The sequence below is a fragment of the Notechis scutatus genome, chromosome 1 (assembly GCF_049901735.1).
Source record: "Notechis scutatus isolate UNSWTSFEM ecotype Mainland chromosome 1, rNotScu1.2, whole genome shotgun sequence".
Taxonomy (NCBI): Eukaryota; Metazoa; Chordata; class Lepidosauria; order Squamata; family Elapidae; genus Notechis; species Notechis scutatus.
In genome coordinates, this window is record NC_142009.1 from 52,287,472 (window position 1) to 52,307,124 (window position 19,653).

The 19,653-nt window shown below is 37.8% G+C and overlaps 1 protein-coding gene across 4 annotated transcripts in view; it reads right to left on the bottom strand.

Annotated features, from left to right (window-relative positions):
• The window catches only part of GPATCH2 (G-patch domain containing 2), a 107,663-nt gene that overhangs the window by 76,077 nt on the left and 11,933 nt on the right, over positions 1-19,653 (bottom strand). For 2 of the 4 annotated variants that reach the window (XM_026682677.2, XM_087963983.1), the window contains exons 4-5: positions 17,730-17,912; positions 15,204-15,259 (exon numbers count right to left, since the gene is read on the bottom strand). In XM_026682677.2, the coding sequence (XP_026538462.1) occupies positions 15,204-15,259; positions 17,730-17,912 (239 nt within the window). Of the gene's footprint in view, positions 1-15,179; positions 15,260-17,729; positions 17,913-19,653 lie in introns of all 4 variants that reach the window. The other 2 variants (XM_026682671.2, XM_087963979.1) reach the window with 1 other exon arrangement.

Sequence of the window (19,653 nt, forward strand, 5' to 3'; positions counted from 1 at the left end):
TAAGGCCCTTCGAATGTCAAGTTGATGCCATTGATGCTCCAGTCTATGAGATGGTTTTGGACAAAAATTTGGAAGCACCAACTCCTGCGCTCTGTGGAAGGCTGAATTTACTTTAGGAGTGAACGATGGATCCAATCGGAGAATCACTCTGTCTGCGTGAAACACGCACAGGTCCTTTCTCATTGACAATGCCGCCAATTCGGAAATCCTCCTTGCTGATGTGATTGCAATTAGGAAGGCCACCTTATATGTCAGGAATTTAAGACTAGCGTTTCTTAAAGGCTTGAATGGGCCAGTTGTAAGTGCGGTTAACACCTTGTTGAGGTCCCAGGTGGGATAGTGGTGAATTACAGGAGGTCGTAAGTTTGCAGCACCCTTAAGAAAGCTGCGGACATGTGGTTGGTGCGCTATGGACCAGAGGTCACCCCAGGCTATCACCGAGGCTAAAGCCGCCACCTGTCTGCATAAAGTACTTGGAGATAGGTCCTTGGTCAACCCCTCCTGTAAAAAGTCCAATAATTGTCCTATTGATGGGGCAGTTGGGTCGATCTTAGACCCCTGGCACCAGCGACAGAAGGTGGACCACGTGGCCTCATATATACAATTTGTTGAGGACCGTCTGGATGCTTGAATGGTGGCAATAGCATCCTCTGAAATCTGTTGGGCCCTTAAATGGCTCCGCTCAACCTCCATACAGCTAGACTGAGCCATTGTGGGTTCGGGTGAAGTATCGGCCCTTGGGAGAGGGAAACCTTCGACGGTGGAATTTTCCAAGGTTGTTCTCTCAACAGGTCCTGTAAATCTGCGAACCACGTTCGCCTGGGCCAGTAAGGGGCAACCAATATCAATTCCGCTCGTTCCTCCAATAACTTCTGGATCAACCTGGGTATTACCGGGAGTGGAGGAAATGCATATAGAAGTCTGGGAGGCCACTGACATCGCAGGGCATTGACGGCCTCCGCCCCCTGAGTCGGGTACCTTGAAATATACCGGGACAATTGGGCGTTGAGAGGAGAGGCAAATAGATCGATCACCGGTTGCCCAAACCTCTGAACTGCTTCCTGGAAGACAGACGGGTGTAGGTGCCACTCTGCCTGATCTATCGTGGCCTGCTGAGCCAGTCCGTTGTGTGTTTAAGGCCCCTGCTATGTGTTCTGCCTTGAGCGAAAACAGATTGGCTTTGGCCCACTTGAACAACTTGGCCGCCTCCAGCATCAGAAGTTTGGAATGGGTACCCCCCTGTCTGTTTACGTGCGCCTTGGTTGTGATATTGTCTGTCAAGACCAGAACGTGGCGTGATTGGAAAAGGGGTAGAAAACTGCGTAAGGCCAGGTGAACTGCTCGCAGCTCCAACAGGTTGATGCTTTGTGATTGTTCGGAAATAGTCCAAATTCCCTGCACAGTGTGGGATTGGAAGTGAGCTCCCCATCCTACCAGGCTGGCATCGGTTGTGATCGTTGTCCTGTAAAGTTCCTTGAAAGGACACCCCTTGTTTATTGTTTTTTTCCGACCACCAGTGGAGCGATCGGGGAACATTGTGCGGTACCTTTATCCGGACGTTGGAAGTGGCTCTTCCGGATCGCTGGAACGGTAGCAGGAACCATTGCAGCTCTCTAGAATGGAATCGAGCCCAAAGCACAATGGAAATACAAGAAATCAGTTTCCCTAACAGTTGAGACAGCACTGCCAGGGAAACCCTCTTTAAGGCTCTGATCTCTCTGGCCAAAGACTGGATACTGTTTAACCTGTCCTGAGAGAGAAAGACCTTGCCCTCCACAGTATCTATCACTGCCCCTAAATGAACTAACCTAGTTGCGGGGATCAAATGGCTTTTATCCCAATTTATGGAAAAGCCATGATTCTGAAGGGTCTCCAGAGTAATCTTGGTATCCAATTTTGCTTGATGTCTGGAAGATGACAAAATTAAAATATCATCCTGATAACACTGTAAGCGAATAGATTTGATCCTGAATGAGGCAGCCAAAGCCGCAAGGACCTTGGTAAAAGTCCTAGGGGCCGGAGCCAGACCGAATGGTAGGGCAATATATTCGTAGTGCCGATCACAATAGCAAAATCTAAGATATTTGTAGTGAGCAGGTCTAATTGGTATATGTAGATAAGCCTCTGTGAGATCTATAGAGGTCAGGACATCGTTCTCTCTGATGCTGAGCAGAATGGACTGCAGAGTAGTCATCTTGAATTTTCGATAAACCAATGATCTGTTCAGACGTTTGAGGTCCAGAATTGCCCTCCAGCCCCCCAAACCCAAACTTCACTCCAAAGAAATGATCCAAAGGCAATTGCAAGGAAATTCCTGTTTAATGTCTAGCCTGCTTATCCAACATTGGCCAGACAATGGAAAGCTAAACCCAGGGAGAACCAAGTGGGAAGGTACTGCCCCGGTCCCCAAAAAGAAAAACCAGCGGGGAATGGTGCCTGTGATATTTAGGCGCGAACTGGAGCCAGCCGTTGAAAAAGGCGGGAAGCCAGAATCTCCGCTAATGTCTGAGAAGTCTAACGAGCCGCTGCTGCTGAGGCTTTAACTTGTGAGTTAAATGCTCCTGTCAGACGAAACGGCAAGGCGAAGTGAGCCGCAGCTGCGAGCGCTCCGCTACGATCGCAGAGAAGACGATTGGAAAGTTAGATAAGATAATTGCCTTAGGCGGTCGCCCGTGGAGTGACAGGCTCCGCTAGTTACAAAGAAACTGTTTTTAAACTGATCGAGGCAACCTAATAGAGGCACAAGCCTGAAAAAAGCCAAATTAAATGGGGAAGATTTTTACAAGCCAAAATAACCCAAGAGCAAACCTGAATCAGAAAACCGTTCCAGTCAGGGAGTGCACAACCTCTTACCACGAAGGCTGAGCTAAAACTGGGGGACGCTGAGGAGGTGTCCCGTGGAGGAGGAGGAGCGTCCCGGAGTTTTAAGCCCAGCCTTTCCAGAAGAGACTGAAGCACCTCCCACTTCTGGATGCTCTAAACAGCTCATGGGAGAAAAATTGTTCTTTTAAACAATTAGTGTTTTTACAAAAATATTTATGTAAAAGGATAGGCCTACAGACAGTACTGGACCGTCACTGTACCTAATAACAAGAAAGAATAGATAATTTGAATAAAAGAGTTATCTTTCCTTAATATTATTTTCTTTCAATACGTCTGTGATAAAAAAACATCCAAAACACTTTAAATAGGCTTCAAGTGATTATATGTCAGGCATTTTGCCAAGGGAGAGACCATTAAAGATTTCAATGAACATTTCCACACTGATGGACGTGTCAAGACAGATCATCTCAGATAAAACAAAGAGTTTAAGTGAGGTCATAAAGTCTTTCTTTTCACAAGCTATGGGAGCTTCAGCTCCATCAACATTTTTTAGACCAATCAAGGAACATTGTGAGCTTATATTTAATTAGGTTGATGCCAATAGAATTTATCTGAACTGCTACTATGTTCAGGTTTTGTCCAATTTGATTAATTTAGCACAATGGTGAACTGATTCTATCAATTTAACTATAATAATTTGTTTGTGAAAGTCAAAACTTTCCTAGATGTCTTAGTATACAAAAAATACAATGGCTCCCTAGGACACACCATCTACCAGAAGAAAACACATACAAACCGCTATCTACACGCACTCTCACACCACCACCCAGCACAGATCAATTCCGTAGCCGAGACACTCATCTCCAGAACAAAATGCTTAGCCGACGAACAAAACCTAAAAACCGAACTACACACTCTCGCTAACGTACTAACAGCCAATGGATTCCAAAGAAAGAAGATTACCCACCTAATCCAAAAAGAAACCCCAACCAAAATCCAAGACAGAGAACAAGAGAACGGCAAAGCCCTCTTCCCATATATAAAAGGCACTACAGACAAAATCAGCAAGATCCTCCAAAAACACAACATTAAAACAACATTCTGCACAGAAAAATATCCACCATCCTAAGAAACCCTAAAGACAAAATTGAGTTAGAAAACCAAGGAGTATATGAAATCCCTTGCACCGCCTGTCCCACCACATATATCGGACAAACTAACAGAAGAATAAGTACACGCATTGAAGAACACAAGAACTCAATCAAAAAAGAAGAACCAACCTCTTCCCTGGTCCAACACCTCAAAGCCACAGGACATGAGATTGACTTTAAAAATACCACAACTATCGCCAAAACTGAACACTTCAACAACAGAATAATCAGAGAAGCCATAGAGATAGAAAAACGGCCACACAGCATGAATAAACGAGATGATACCTCCCGCCTACCAGCCATTTGGAAACCCGCCCTCATGAACAAACGAGTACCTAACATGAAGAATGACACCAGACCCACACGCATGAGGGCCACACAAGATGCTACCACCACACTTCCACGTAGAAAGCAGACTCACACCCACACAGAAGATGAGACACGACCACGGACCAGAAGCCATACCACAGCTGCATCACTACCCGCTTGCAATTCCTCCTCAATAGATGTCACTTCTAGATCTTCAATTCATAAGCAAAAAAGTTATATGTATTGTTAACCAGTGAGATCAATAAGAGCATAAGAATATAAGCAATATCCTGCTGGATTGGATCCTTGGCCCATCTTGTCCAGCAGTCTGTCCTCACAGTGGCTTTCGGAGGCAGTCACACAGCCATCAAGGTTAATGGTCTCCAATCCCCATTACTTCTGTGAATTGTTCAATATTTTTTTGAAGCAGCCATGCTGGTAGCCAGCACACTTCTTATGGTAGTGAATTCCAAATGTAAATTTGCTTGTTGTGAAAAAAATATTTTTATTTTTCTTGATTGCTCCAGTATTTAAGTTCATTGGGTGACATCTGGTTCTCAAATTTTGAAATGGACAAAATACTTATCATAGTCCATTTATCCATGCCATGCATAAATATGCCTATGAATATGGCAGAAGGGACTAATGTCTATGTACATAGATGTAGGGATTAATTCTTTTCAGTCTCATAGTATCTAACTATAAATCTCCCATACCTCTGGAATTAGCTTGAAAACAAAACAAAACCTGCAGTGGAATTAACATTCCAGGAATGGTTCCATCCTGCAATTATTCATTACACTTGACTCTATGTTCAGTAGTTGGAAGCTTATAATGTCTTTTGGTTAAATTCTATACCAAGGTTCAGACAACATGAAACATGTAACACCACAGTTAAAATAACCAAGGTTAAAAGAGTACCTCTGCTTTAACACCAATTTCAGACATTGTCCATTTTGAATAACACAATAAATAATATTGCGAAAATGCACTGTACAAATTAGCATTCTATAATTAGCAATAGCAATAGCACTTAGACTTATATACCACTTCACAGTGCTTTACAGCCCACTCTAAGCATTTTACAGAGTCAGCATATTGCCCCCAACAATTTGGCTCCTCATTTTATCCACCTCGGAAGGCTGAGTCAACCTTGAGCCTGGTGAGATTTGAACTGCCAAATTGCAGTCAGCTGGCAGTCAGCAGAAGTAGCCTGCAGTACTGCACTCAACCACTGTGCCACCGCAGCTCATAATTGCCCTCACACTGAAGATCAGAAACTAAAGAGAATACATGCTAAAATCAACAAGTGAGTTATATCTAAAGTAAGATAATCTAGCAACACCAATTTATAAATGAAAGTCACAGGATTAAGTCCATTTATTTTTTAAAAGTTTTGTAATTATATTTTTGTACTGGACATTTGAATGATTCCTGTTTTCCTAATTTCTTCCAGATAGAAAATACCAGCATGACATGAAAGTATATAAAGAAAATATAGAAGATGTTCTATAGTTCATATAAAAAAAGGCTTACTTCTGAAACATCTACCCAATTTTGTCTAAATTTCTGGGCTTTTACTAATTTGGGCAATTTCTATTACTTAAGTGTTTTGTCTGGCAGGTAAATTAACCATGTGATTCCAACTTGTTGGGACACAAAAGCTGAATAAACATACCGTATATACTCGAGTATAAGTCGACCCGAATATAAGCCGAGGCACCTAATTTTACCACAAAAAACTGGGAAAACTTATTGACTCGAGTATAACCCTAGGGTGGGAAATGCAGCAGCTACTGGTAAATTTCAAAAATAAAAATAGATACCAATAAAAACTTTCACTAGGACAGTTGAGAATAAGTTTGATGTTCACAATTTCCTCTTTGAAAGAGACCAGTAAATAGGGAACAAGAAGATGAAGAAAAAGAAGTGTGTTTTTTCACACTTTTCACACTGCAGTGAACAAAAATGGCATTGTAGGAACAGGCTTATTCTCAGTCCAAAGGTTTTTTTGTGATTTCTTCCCTGATTTAAGGGAAATTTGGGAAACGATATCACTATCATGAAAGGTTTAATTGATTCACTAACCCAAAAGAAGATGATGATGACAGTGGGAGGCAGGAGTCACTCTCTCCCTTGCAAGAAAAAAGCAAGAGCCGTTCTTATGATCTCTCTCTCTCTCTCTCTCCCGTAATACAGTCAAGCCCTTTCCAGCACGCTGCGATCTGCTGCCGCAGCTTTGTACCTTGCAAATGCAAAGTCCCGGGTTTTGCATTTGCAAGGTGCAAAGCCGGGGCGGATCGCGCATGCTGGAAAGGGCTTGACTGTATTACGGGAGAGAGAGAGATCATAAGAACGGCTCTTGCTTTTTCTGCAAGGGAGAGTGACCCCTGCCTCCCACTGTCATCAACATCTTCTTCTTTGGGTTAGTGAATCAATTAATTTGGGAAATGATCTCACTATCATGAAAGTCAGTGTTCTCTGCCCGTGGGGCGTTTGGAAGAAAACGCCCGCGGCATATCCACACGGCACGTGTAAGGGGAATCAGAAATCCCGCGTTCAACACCTAGCACGCAGCTGTGAGCAAATACTGGGAAAACCTGATTGATCAGAAGGAAGGAGGCAAAAGAGGGAGGGGTGGTGGTGGACGGAGGTCCCACTGGTATTTGTGAAACACTTGGTCGGCAGCGCTTAAAGTCAACGTCCTGGCTCCTCCCACCCACCCACCCAAAGCCACGAAGTCCCCCAATTGCGCAGCCCAGAATCGCCCTTCCCTCAGGGGCAGCACGGCGCCCGGTGTTTCCCGAGACAAGAAGCTCCGCCGTGCAATGAAAGCGCCTGGCTCTAGGCTCGCGGGCTCAGAAAACAACGCGAGCCGAGGTCGCTTGGCTCCGCTCAACTCGTTTCCTCAGCGCCAGCTGCTTCAGTCCACTCGGGAGGAGGGGGAGGAGGTGGTGGCGGCTTGCGTTGTTTTCTGAGCTCTAGGCTCTAGGCTCGCAGGCTCAGAAAACAACGCGAGCCGAGTCGCTCGGCTCCGCTCAGCTTCATTTCCTCAGCCCCAGCTGCTTTCAGTCCGCTCGGGAGGAGGAGGAGGAACGAAGCTGAGCGGAGCCGGCGACCTCGGCTCGCGTTGTTTTCTGAGCCCTAGAGCCTAGAGCCTAGAGCTCAGAAAACAATGCGAGCTGCCACCACCACCTCCTCCCCTCCTCCCGAGCGGACTGAAAGCAGCTGGGGCTGAGGAACGGCTGAGCGAGCCGGCGACCTCGGCTCGCGTTGTTTTCTGAGCCCGCGAGCCTAGAGCCAGGCGCTTCATTGCACGGCGGAGCTTGTCTCGGAAACACCGGCGTCCTGCTGCCCCCTGAGGGAGGGCGATTCTGGGCTGCGCGATTGGGGACTTCGTGGCTTTGGGTGGGTGGGTGGGTGGAGCGAGGACGGACAGAGTCCGTGAAGTGGGGCTTGCCTGCCCTTGCTGGCTGCCTCTGCTTCCTTAGGGGCGGGGAAGGGGCTCATCTGGACCAAGGGTGAGTCTCCCCTCAGTTTTCCCTGAAGGATATTCCGTCGCTTTTGCCTTCTCCCTACATCTTCCCTCTGTTAAAAATCCCCCCCACACACACACACACTTATTTTCAGGCGGATAGATTTCGTGTCTGAGCATTCTCACATGGCAGTGGGTCTTTCCCCCCCCAAAAAAAAGTTAAAAAAAGAAAAAACAATATATCCTCATGCAAGAACTTTTCTGCTTCTGATTACCCCCATGCTTAAAAGTTGCAAAGGAAACACGGAAGCAGGGAAGCGGCTGCCCAGCTCCGGAGCTCCACACCATTTTTTTTTCAGAGGGGAATCTGACTCGAGTATAAGCCGAGGGTTTTTTTTTTCAGCACAAAAAATGTGCTGAAAAACGCGGCCTATACTCGGTACTTTACGGTACTTTAATTATGCATATTCAGTTCATATAACATATGAACTGGCAAGCTTAACAGACAATTCACTTGTGGTTTTTTTTTTTCAATGAACATTCTGGATCTGCAAATAAGCAGAGTCTCATCTTACACCCTGGAAGAAATTGATATGTAAATATAGCATATGGACCATGCTTAAAAATTCTCCTTTTGACCTCATTATCTGTCATGGGCATTTAATCCTAACATATATCCCTCAAAGCATTTCTTTTTATCAAATTCCTGGATGTGTATAAATCACATTACTACAATTCTAAAATAATTAGAAAAACATTTTTTAATTAACATATTTTTGTTAATTAAATTGGAGTATTGTAATCTAAAACATCTCTTGAAAAACTATCAATAGCTTGATGTGTTCGTTAACATAATTTTATTTGAAAATTGTCTTATTAATGAGGTCTTGACAATTCCATAATGTCAAGACTTTCTATGAAAATCAACAATTTAGAGAGAAAAACTGAACATATTGTCACTATTTTTAGATGAACAGGTAAGACCCATAATTAATGTCTGCTCTTTTGTGAAGAAAACAGATGCTTTCTTCACTATGTAATTAGTGAAATTAATGAATTCTAATGTTCCCATGCAAATGATTTCTTTATCTCTCAAATTAATCATTTCAGCGCCCAATATGTTATCAGGTCTTATCAGATTTACTGATATAGTATACCAAGCTTCAATTTTATCTACTATATTTATTAAGTCATTTTTTCTTTGTTGTCACTGCAGTGTTTTATAATAGCTCACTAGTTTATCAACATGTTGTTATGATACAAACAAAATAAGATGAGGAATGACATTTATTATAATTATATGTAATTGCAATAATGTAGTAATTAAGTAAAAAGCCAAATACAGAATCTGAAAGATGTATCGAGTGATTTTTAAATGTGGCCGAATCAATATGTGCAATAAAATGAGTTCCCATAAGTTCTTACATAATGCAAAGTACTTTTCTACTTCAAATTATAATTGGTGAAGGAGGATCATATTTTTAATGCTGCATTGTGTCAAATGAATAGCAAGATTTGATGTACAACTTCTTGGTCCAGAAGGCAATAGGTAAACTATTTTCATACTATTGCCAGAAACTCCTACATGGACTATTTGTCCATATAATCTGTTTGGAGGATTTATTCATTCATTCAAAAAATTTACATAGCCACCTATTTCACACAAGCTACTCTGAGTGGCAAAAAGAGTTGAGTTTAGTATAAAGGATTTTTTTTTTTTTGTAATAACTCTTGTGGGTGTATATTTTTAATCCCAAAAAAGAATATTTTATTGTTGTTTCTTTTTTTAACATAAGGCAGAACTATAACTATTTTTAATGTATAAAGTTCATTTTCATACAAGGAAACTTAATGGGATTTCTGAATCTCCAAGGATCACAGAATGATCTAAGATTAGGATTGGAATGAAATGCTGTTTATTAAAGCTGAGAAAGTATCTTGGTGTAAATAATTTTTTATTTATTTCAATAGTTGTCCATCTCAATAAGTGATTCTGTGTGATACATATCACAGAAATATAAAACAAAACAATATAGTATGTATGTATGTATGGATGGATGGATGGATGGATGTATGGATGCTGAGTAAAACTATTGTCATAGATTTTTAATATAGCCAAAAATGGTACCCTTAACACACCTGGGCATGAAAACAGGTCTTCACTGCCTTACAAAAGACCAGCTGTGTCCATTGTCATCCTGGCTTCTGAAGGGAGCATTTCCCAGAGGACAAGGGCTTGGCAGAGAACCCTAGTCTCTCACTAGTCAACAATTCTTGGTTGATGGGACCCTAACGCACTGGCCACCAATGCAGCTCATGAAGTAGTCGTGTTTTGTGAGTTGAACATCCAATACCATTTACTACCCATGCAACCTCATTTTGCAACAGTTGAAAGTTCTGAATACTTTTCAAGAGCAAAAAAAAAGAGCAAAAGGTGGAAATGCAAATGATATTAAAAATACGCAATATGCACCTGTGGTGTTTTATGGCTGTAAAAATGTAAAAATTGAAAAAAATGTTTACTATTAGGGATAGGGATAAAAAATATAAATGGATCTTAGCATATAACCACAATTGGGCCTGCAATTTCCATTCCATCCATTCATTCAGCAACATCATAACACTGAACGGTTGCTGAACGAATGTCTTAAGGTAAGGACTATCTGTACAGTACAACATTAATTTTTGTTCATATTCAACTATTTTACATTTGGTTTAATTTATCTGGTGTATGCAAATAAAATCTAGAATAATCATCTTCATACCGGTTGCTTTACCATCTAATGCTTTCAAAGCCCATAAAAAGTATTCTGATCGTCTTATTGGGCTGAATCAAAGTTCAAGGGTATTAATATGTGTAAAGGACAAAAAAGAGAAGTGGCTAGGGGATAGATTTTAACTTTTAAGTAGCAAATGGATTCAGAATAGATTTATAATTTACAATGAATCAAAAGGGAAAAAACCCAACAACAATAGACTATAGCAAAAGTGGTGCAAATGTATCAGGCAGCAAATGAATAAACATTTGAGAAGATTTATTATTAGAAATTGCAATAAATTTTGAAAAGATGAATTGATTTAGTTAAAAGGTATAACTGACAATTTATTGGGTAGGAAGATGCATTATTTTCCAATTGTTCTCCACCTATAGTAAAACTGATTTGTGTCTCATTGTATTTTATGGAAAAGGAGAGGGCAACTTTCAGTGATTTAGATTAAATGTATTAATCATAACCAGACACTGTGAACTATATATCTACTATTAAAGAAGATTTTTGACATTTAATTCTGTAGCAATATTTTGACTGTGTACCTCTCTTCCTAAATCTAATTCCTGCTACAGTTGGCAGATTTCTTCCTCTAAATTTTATGAGTCTTAAAGTAGTATTTTACCCATTCATGCGGTAAATAATGCAGGATTAGAAATATTTAGTGTTTTGTTTCTCTTTAAAGAGTAGAAATCCATCAAACCCAAAGAAGTTTCTGATTTCTTAAAACTGTAGTTTTAGCATCACCAATAAGAGCTCAAATACAATCCTTTTTAAAGAAAGACATTATTAAAAAGTATAGTTTTAAATTATATTCCTACACTAAAGAGTTGAAAGTCAAATATATATATATATTTATTTTTAACATCAAAATTAAAATAAAATCACAATGCAGACTAATAACTATACAAACACATACAATTATAAATAGACAAATGTGTATGTATATATAATCTGTTAGCAGGTACAATGAGATTACATTAGAAAGAGACATGATGAATAAAAAAAGAGCTAAATGTGCATGTGAACTGGCTTCTGTGTGTGAAAAAACTTTCCTTTCTCTTAATATTCTGTGTATGAAACAATTTTCCCTTTTTTCAACAAGATCCACAACTAGAAAAACTAGGAAAATATTAATTATACTCCTTGTCTCTTCATTTTCTTGCACAGGAGTCATATTTTCTGGATTTCTATCAAGGTCCTTCTGGGAGTATTGTTCATCCCCAAAATAATTGTTAGGAGATTATCAATGGATTTGAGAAAGCCTGTCTCCCACATCCTGCAGTGCATATGAACATTGGGAGAACAACATACCTCCTGCATATCTCCTTTCACCCATGGAGGCTTGACTGTTTTCTGAGATTGGCAAATTTATTCAGGCCACTGTGGACTGTCTTCAGGAGTGAGAGATTGATCCACACCTCCTAATCCACTTGCTTCTTTGAATCACAAACTTCCCTTTGGTGTTTCTTTCCCAGAAACTTCTTAATTCCTTTGTACCTTTCACTGTCAAAAAAGTATTCTCAAAATTGTTCATCTTTTCTTCCAATAAATGCACAAGCTTACACATGTGTTCATTTTATGGATTATAATATTTTCTAACAGGTGATCTTCTATTAGGAAAAATAGAGATTCACAGTATGATATAGACCCTGTGGCAATCTTTTTTCAATTTATTCTGAGTAGAAAACACCAACATAACAAACTTCTTAAATGTTCCTTGTCCTTCCCTCCCCCCACTCAACTATCTATCTACCTATCATCTATCTATCTATCTATCTATCTATCTATCTATCTATCTATCTATCTATCTATCTATCTATCATCTATCTATCTATCTATCTATCTATCTATCTATCTATCTATCTATCTTCAAATAATCCTGACAAAATTTTCTATCTCTACACTATAGATAGCAGAAGCTGAGAAACAGATACATACACTAGAATAATTCAATGAGTTTATGAGGCAGTATCTTAATCTGAGGTTTTTTTGTCCACATATTTCACAGAATTTAAATCAATTGCAAACTACACCATATTTAAGTACATTCTTGAAATTATTGTTCTATAATTAATAGAACCACAAGTAGTAACACTCTAATGCTATATAACAGATGGACTACACTGACCACCACCAGAAGTATTCAGTAATAAATAACTGATATTATAACAGGAATGTCAGGATAGATACACCTCTCTCCACACTTGTTAATTTCTTTCATTTTAAAAAAATCACAGCCTAAGTCTTTATATTATAATAATATTATTTTAATTATGTTTTGATTTTATGTAGATGCCTCTTGGGAATATTTCAAAGGCAAAATATCAACAATTCCATTCTAACAGAAGAAACAAATTGGAACTTCAACATAAGTATATAATAAAGGCAGAATTGCCAGCAATGAGGCATATAGATTTTATCTTCTCCAGAATCTGACTAATATCTTCACTTACACTTTTGATCAACAAAACGAAACAAAACACACGCACACATAAAACCTCGTACCTCTTCACTCCTTTCCTGACCCACTTAGTTGAGTTCTTAGGATGCACAAACACTGTAGAAGGATTTATTTACATTGCTATTTACATCATATGTATCTACTACATCATATGTAATCTATTACATCGTATGATTTAATCAAGCTGAACAGAAGTATATGGTTAAGGTTATGTGCTATGGGCATTGCTACACAGTTTATGATTTGGCCCTTTCTTAAGATGAAACCTCATCAAAAAGTATGTCCTTTTCCCTTCCTCCCTGTCCTTTCTTCTTTTCATAGGCACTGAGCAACTGTTCCTATAAAGGCTTTGCAAACTCATCTGTGTTAAAAGTGAAAGAACAGGTCATCATCTCAATTCTGTTCAAAGAGTTGCATTTGCAGTATCCTATTTAGCTCAGGGAATTAATCTTTCTAAAAGCACTTTTGCTTTCAGTGTAACAGTCTAATAGCAGTAATTACTTCTTGTTCAGCATTACCAGATGTCACAGGCATTAGATTCCTCCTTTTGTTATTGGTTTTCAGCATTTTTAAGATTGCTTTTGAACTTTCTTCACTGATAACTAATAACTTTATGTCTTCTGTCATGACAGGTCAAATTTTCAAGGCAAATCTATTGGGTGTGTCTGTAGTGGATTGTAGGAAGTATAGGCTGCTTGTATAGTAGGAAATCAGCTATACTGAAGTTGTTCTTCATCCTTCTTTAAATTGCATGAAGCAGCAATGTACATATTAATAATATTACAGGCTTATACATATGGGAAGAGAGATGAGAATTTTTATCAGAATGAAAATTATCCACAGAAATACTTTTCCTATCAAATTTAAAAAGAAATCAGAATACCGTCACCAGTCTAATATTTCTAAAGTGAATAGTAGTAATTTATTAAAAAAATGCGTAAAAAAGCATAAATTATCCAGCTTTCTGAAAATTATTTAATATAAGTAATATTTGTATGCAACATACATACATACATACATACATACATACATACATACAGAAGGATGTATTTTTCAGGAATAAGATAATATTTCAACTATTAAGATCTCATATCAGAAAACAAATCTTGACTCTTTCCATTTATTTACATATACACAAACATACATTAATGTATGCATATACATACATACAAGGCACATTCCCATCAATTGAAACTTAATCACCTTTTTCACAATTTAGAGGAGAAATGCAGTTTTTAGTTTGGTTAAGTCATGTGTCATCAATATCATGAACTTAATCTATCAGTTGTAATAGCACCTATAAAATACTAGAATGAGATTGCAATAAGCCTAGAAAATGGGCTATGTTCAAGCAAGCAGTGAACCAAAAATAAAAATACGGAGATCTGTAACCAGCAACTAGACACCATTCATCTGATTCATTACCTCTAAAGACAAAGTTCACAGGCCAAGGTCTTAAAGTAGATTTAACCCAGAACTGCTGCTCTTGCACAAGGAAATATACAATTTCATACAGTTAGCCAAACTAATTTTCACAAAAAGACTTTTTAAACTAACACAAAGTCATGTTTATCAAGCATACATGTAAAAATCACATGTATATTAATATTAGTCTAACATTTCAAACAAACTTGACAGATTCAAGCTTTTTTTTTTCCTGTTTTCAGATTTGATCTACTACAGCAGGATAATTTTTAGTTTCCAGAACAAAAGATGATTTTGTTCTGGATAACAATGAGGATTAAAATTAGGTTTCTTCAAATCTGTCTGTAGTATTTGATACATTGCATTCTAGTGATCAAACCTTTAAACATTTGAGGGTAAAAGATACATGGATTTCCCAGAATTAGAGGTAAGCAGGTCATTTACAATAGCATTACAAATACAGAAGTTTGAGACAATTGCTAAATACATTTGTTAACAAATATGATAAATGCTAAATAAATATGCTAAACAAATAAATATTGTCTATCCCATCATTTAATCACATCATCATTTAATATATCTCTACTTTTTGTATTATGGATTTGTACAGTTCTGAAAAAAGTCCACTATTAAAAATGGCAGGAGAATCAAATGTTACTGTAAGATAATTGCTTTATACAATTGTTTGCAGACAGTTGATACTGGCATATGGTTTAATTTAGTAAGAAAATGTGGCTCACAATAAATTATGAGAACCAGCTCACCATTGCAGTTGTGTTTCCTGTTACCTTTTTGATGTTCCTGGGTGGCATTCCATGAAGATGACTAAGCCTTGTCTGGAAATCTAGAAATAAAATTATAGTTCAATTAATATATAGTAGTATACACTTACAAAGGGACAATCTAAAAAAATAAATATTTTTTCTTCATCTAAAATATTTTAAAATTCTCTTTTGGATTAAAATTAATTGTATAAGAAAATTGCATATAAATAGTACAAGGACATAAAAGGAAATGTGCAATTATTATCTAGAGAAGACAACAATCTCCTAATATATAGTATGTAGGTTTCAAAGGAATTGTCAATGAGAGATTAAACAGTTGGACTACTACCCTGCATATCACACATGCTTTCCTAAATTCTATGCTTAAATTGCAGAGAAAAACAATACAGATGTTTAGGGGACTGGAGGCTAAAACATAAAGAACGGTTGCTGGAACTGGGTATGTCTAGTTTAATGAAAAGAAGGACCAGGAGTGACATGATAGCAGTGTTTCAATATCTCAGGGGTTGCCACAAAGAAGAGGGAGTCAAGTTATTTTCCAAAGCATCTGAGGGCAGGATAAGAAGTAATGCATGGAAACTAATCAAGTAGAGAAGCAAGCTATAACTAAGAAGAAATTTCCTGACAGAACAATCAATCAATGGAACAACTTGCTTCTAGAAGTGAATGCTCCAACACTGGAAGTTTTTAAGAAGAGATTGGACAACCACTTGTCTGAAATGATATAGGGTTTCCCACCGGAGCAGGGGGTTAGACTAAAAAACCTCCAAGGTCCATTCCATCCATTCCATTCCTCTCATGAAATATACCGTGTTTCTCATATAATAAGGCCGGGTCTTATTTTTTTTTGAGCCCCGAAAAAATGGCTAGGCCATCTTTTCAGGGGTGACTTAATTCCCCCCCCCCTTGCAACTTCGGGTGGGCAGGCAGTGATGGCTTGGATGTTGACCTCGGCGTTGGTGGGGCACTTCGTATCGGGGTCAACGCAGGCAGCATCATATCCGGGTGTGCAACAAAAGTACTTCCTAACGGCAAGCCCCCCCCCCACACCATTCCCCCCATTTCGCATGTTTTAATATAGGCCTTAATTTGGGGGGAGGGGCTTAATTTCATTTCATGCCTATAAAACATGCTGGGACTTCCTATTGGGGGAGGCCATATTGTTGGAGAAACAGGGTATTCAATTAAATTTTCTGCGATGTAACTATATTGGCATTCTACAACAGCTATGATGACAGATGTAAACATTTTCTTATTTACATTTATCTAAAAATAAAATATGGCAAATCTCTACTGCAATTTTAACAAGTTGCATTATTAGACATGGATCAACATATACATGTTATATGAAATTTACTTGTACTATTAAATACATAATGCTATCACAGTGTTGGAATCATTCCAAAATTGGAAACTTGATAATTATATATATTTATAAATCACTCTCTTATGTCATTGTCCAAGAGATGAATAATCAGACAAAGCACAATTAGATTGTTTACTTGATTGCAATTTTCAAAAAAAATATAAAAGGAAAAAAAAAGTGAAATGGAGTATTTGTAGAGATGGAACTTTTGAGAAGTCTTCATTTTCTTTTAATAATTTTAAAAGGAATAAATGAATAATAAATAATTCAATAAATAAATGAATAAATAAATAATAACTAGGGATTTCTCACTCAAATTCTTTCAAATTTTAAATACTCCATTTCAAGTTTGAAGTGCCTCGCTTCAATTGCAAAATAGCTGTTTCAAGTGTAAAACAACCTATCACTGGGAAATATTTCAAGCTCAGTTACAAACTTGAAATAGAACTGTCTCAAACTTTACGCTCTTTTAAAATGAAGAGTTTTGAATTAAACAAAGGTTTGAAATAGAACCTATTCATTTTCTTAGTAATAGACCATCCCAAAATCAGTATGAATTGGCACAAAATATCAAAGAATCTCATGGTGCATTGAAAACTAATTTTACTGTGGACCATACTTCATTTTATCAGGTGTGCATTCCACAAGGTCCTTGCCATATTTGCTGTAAGAGAGCAGCACTGCTGTCTTCTTAGAAGATGGCTCTAGTTATTACTTCAGAATATAAACATATCACACTGTTGTTTAAGGACTGAAAACTGATTTTGGCTTTTTCCCAGTTACTACTTATGTATTATCAAAAACTTAAAAAAAAAGAAAAAGCTAGCTTTTACCAGAGAACACAATGGGAAATGTATAGAGGAGAAGGGAGGAAAGAGATCTAGAATATTGAATAATGTTTAGAAAAGTATTGGAGATAGCATACAGAATTGTAAGGGGAGGACACAATCAGCCCAAACTATGTCCCTTTCTCTTCCAGAAATACCTGAGCTTTTGACAATGAAACTCCAACCCCAGTTGGGATCGAAATACCTTTACAATATACAATAAAGCTTTAGACTGAAATAAAAAAAAGATAAGTTGGTTGCAGACTTCAAATTCTATTAACAATATTTAATTTAATACAATTCTAATTCCAAAGCAGTCTTTTAAAAGTTACTGACCTCTCTTGCCTGAATGTGACATAAGTGGGAAGCTGCCTGTTAAAATACTTTCAAAGATGGGATCAGGCATCTCTTTCTCCAGTCCTGCTGAGTCTTCCTTTTCCCACCAAGGAATAATTCCAGTAATCCCACAGGCACCTCCAGGTTCACTTTCATGGAACCAGTCACTTTGCTCATCATCACCTATAAGAAACATTTCACATGTTTTTCAGACATATTGAAGTTTGTTATCCTCCCAAATGTTTCATCTGTAATAAGAATTATTTCTTCTTTCTCTTCTATATTGTATTTTCTTTGGCAGCAGAACTCTTTGGGATTTCTCATTGACTAGCATGAGATTCAAAGAAAATAAAATTCTATTTGCAGGTCATTTAAAAATCTGAGAAATAATTTAAAAACAATTCTATTTCACTTAGTGTGGTTTCAACATTAATAAAACAAACTATAATCCCATATGGGAATTTTTTAAAAAGTATAAATCATATAGTATAAAATTCAAAAGAAAATCTCAAATATGCCCTTCACAAAATTATTTGAAATGTTTATACCTTTGTTAGAGTGCCCTAAAGTTATTCTTCATTTTCCAAATGGCTAGAATGATACAACTGGTAAAAAGAGTGGATGATGTCAGAAATGCCAACTTGGAACTGTAACCACTTGAAGCAAGGATTTGTTTTAGCTTGGCTGAAAATTTTCAGAATCATCATGAGGAATTAAGACCTGGACTGGACATATAATAAAGACTCTAGCTCCTGTCTTTCAACTTCAATATTTGAAGTTACCCATCCTCTCAAAAGAATTCATCCCATGGTCTATCTGAGTACATCTAAGAAAGCACTTAAAGATGCAGCTCGATCAAATCTCTTTTCTGATATTTATATCCAGATTTGCTTTTATCTTTTGTTTGCTTGTTTGCTTGTTTGCTTGTTTTCTTTCTTTCTTCTTTCTTTCTTTCTTTCTTTCTTTCTTTCTTTCTTTCTTTCTTTCTTTCTTTCTTTCTTTCAAAAAGGTTTCTTCAACTTGTTCTCAATGAACATAAACAAACTTTTAAACTGGAATGACTTAAATGACTGGAACATACTGATAGAAGAATACAAACTGTTCAAAAAAAACCCAGACCCCATAAAAGAGGAGGTGGAGTTGCACTGTATGTAAAGAACCACTATATAGAAATGCATGAAACGAAAGACGAAAACCTTCTAGAATGTATATGGGTCAATATATAAAAAAAGAATGACATGGCTACAGGTGTATGCTATAGGCCAATCAAACAGAAAAAATAGATAGAAATAGAACCAACTAACAAATATATTTAGGAAACATACTACAATAGTAATGGGGGACTTCAATTACTCTGATATCAACTGAACAACTAATTCTGCGCCAAGTGAGAAATCAAATAGGTTCCTAACCAACCTAGTTGACAACTTTGTTGTCCAAAAGGTAGAGGAGGGAACTAGAGGAACAGCTTTACAAACAGAGAAGAAATTATAGAGGGAGTTGAAACTGCAGGAACCTTGGGTGAGAGTGACCATGTCATACTAGAATTCAACATAACACAAACACAGGCAATCGAACATAATGACACCAGAGTCTTAAAATTTTAAAAGAGCTGATTTCAATAAACTGAGAGAGAACTTGGGACAGATTCCTTGGATGAAAATCCTAAAGAGGAAAACAACTCAAGAATCTTGGGAAACTCTGAAAGTATGATCATAAAAGCCCAGATCACCACAATAACACTGAGAAAGAAAAACAAGAAAATCCAGTAAGAAACCAGCATGGCTGCAGAAAGATCTCTCAGACAAATTGAATGACAAAAAGGACAAGTACAAAAAATGGAAGGAGAGGCAGAATATCAAAAGATAGCCAGAATCTGCAAAGACAAAGGCTGGAAAGCAAAGGCTCAGAATGAACAGAGACT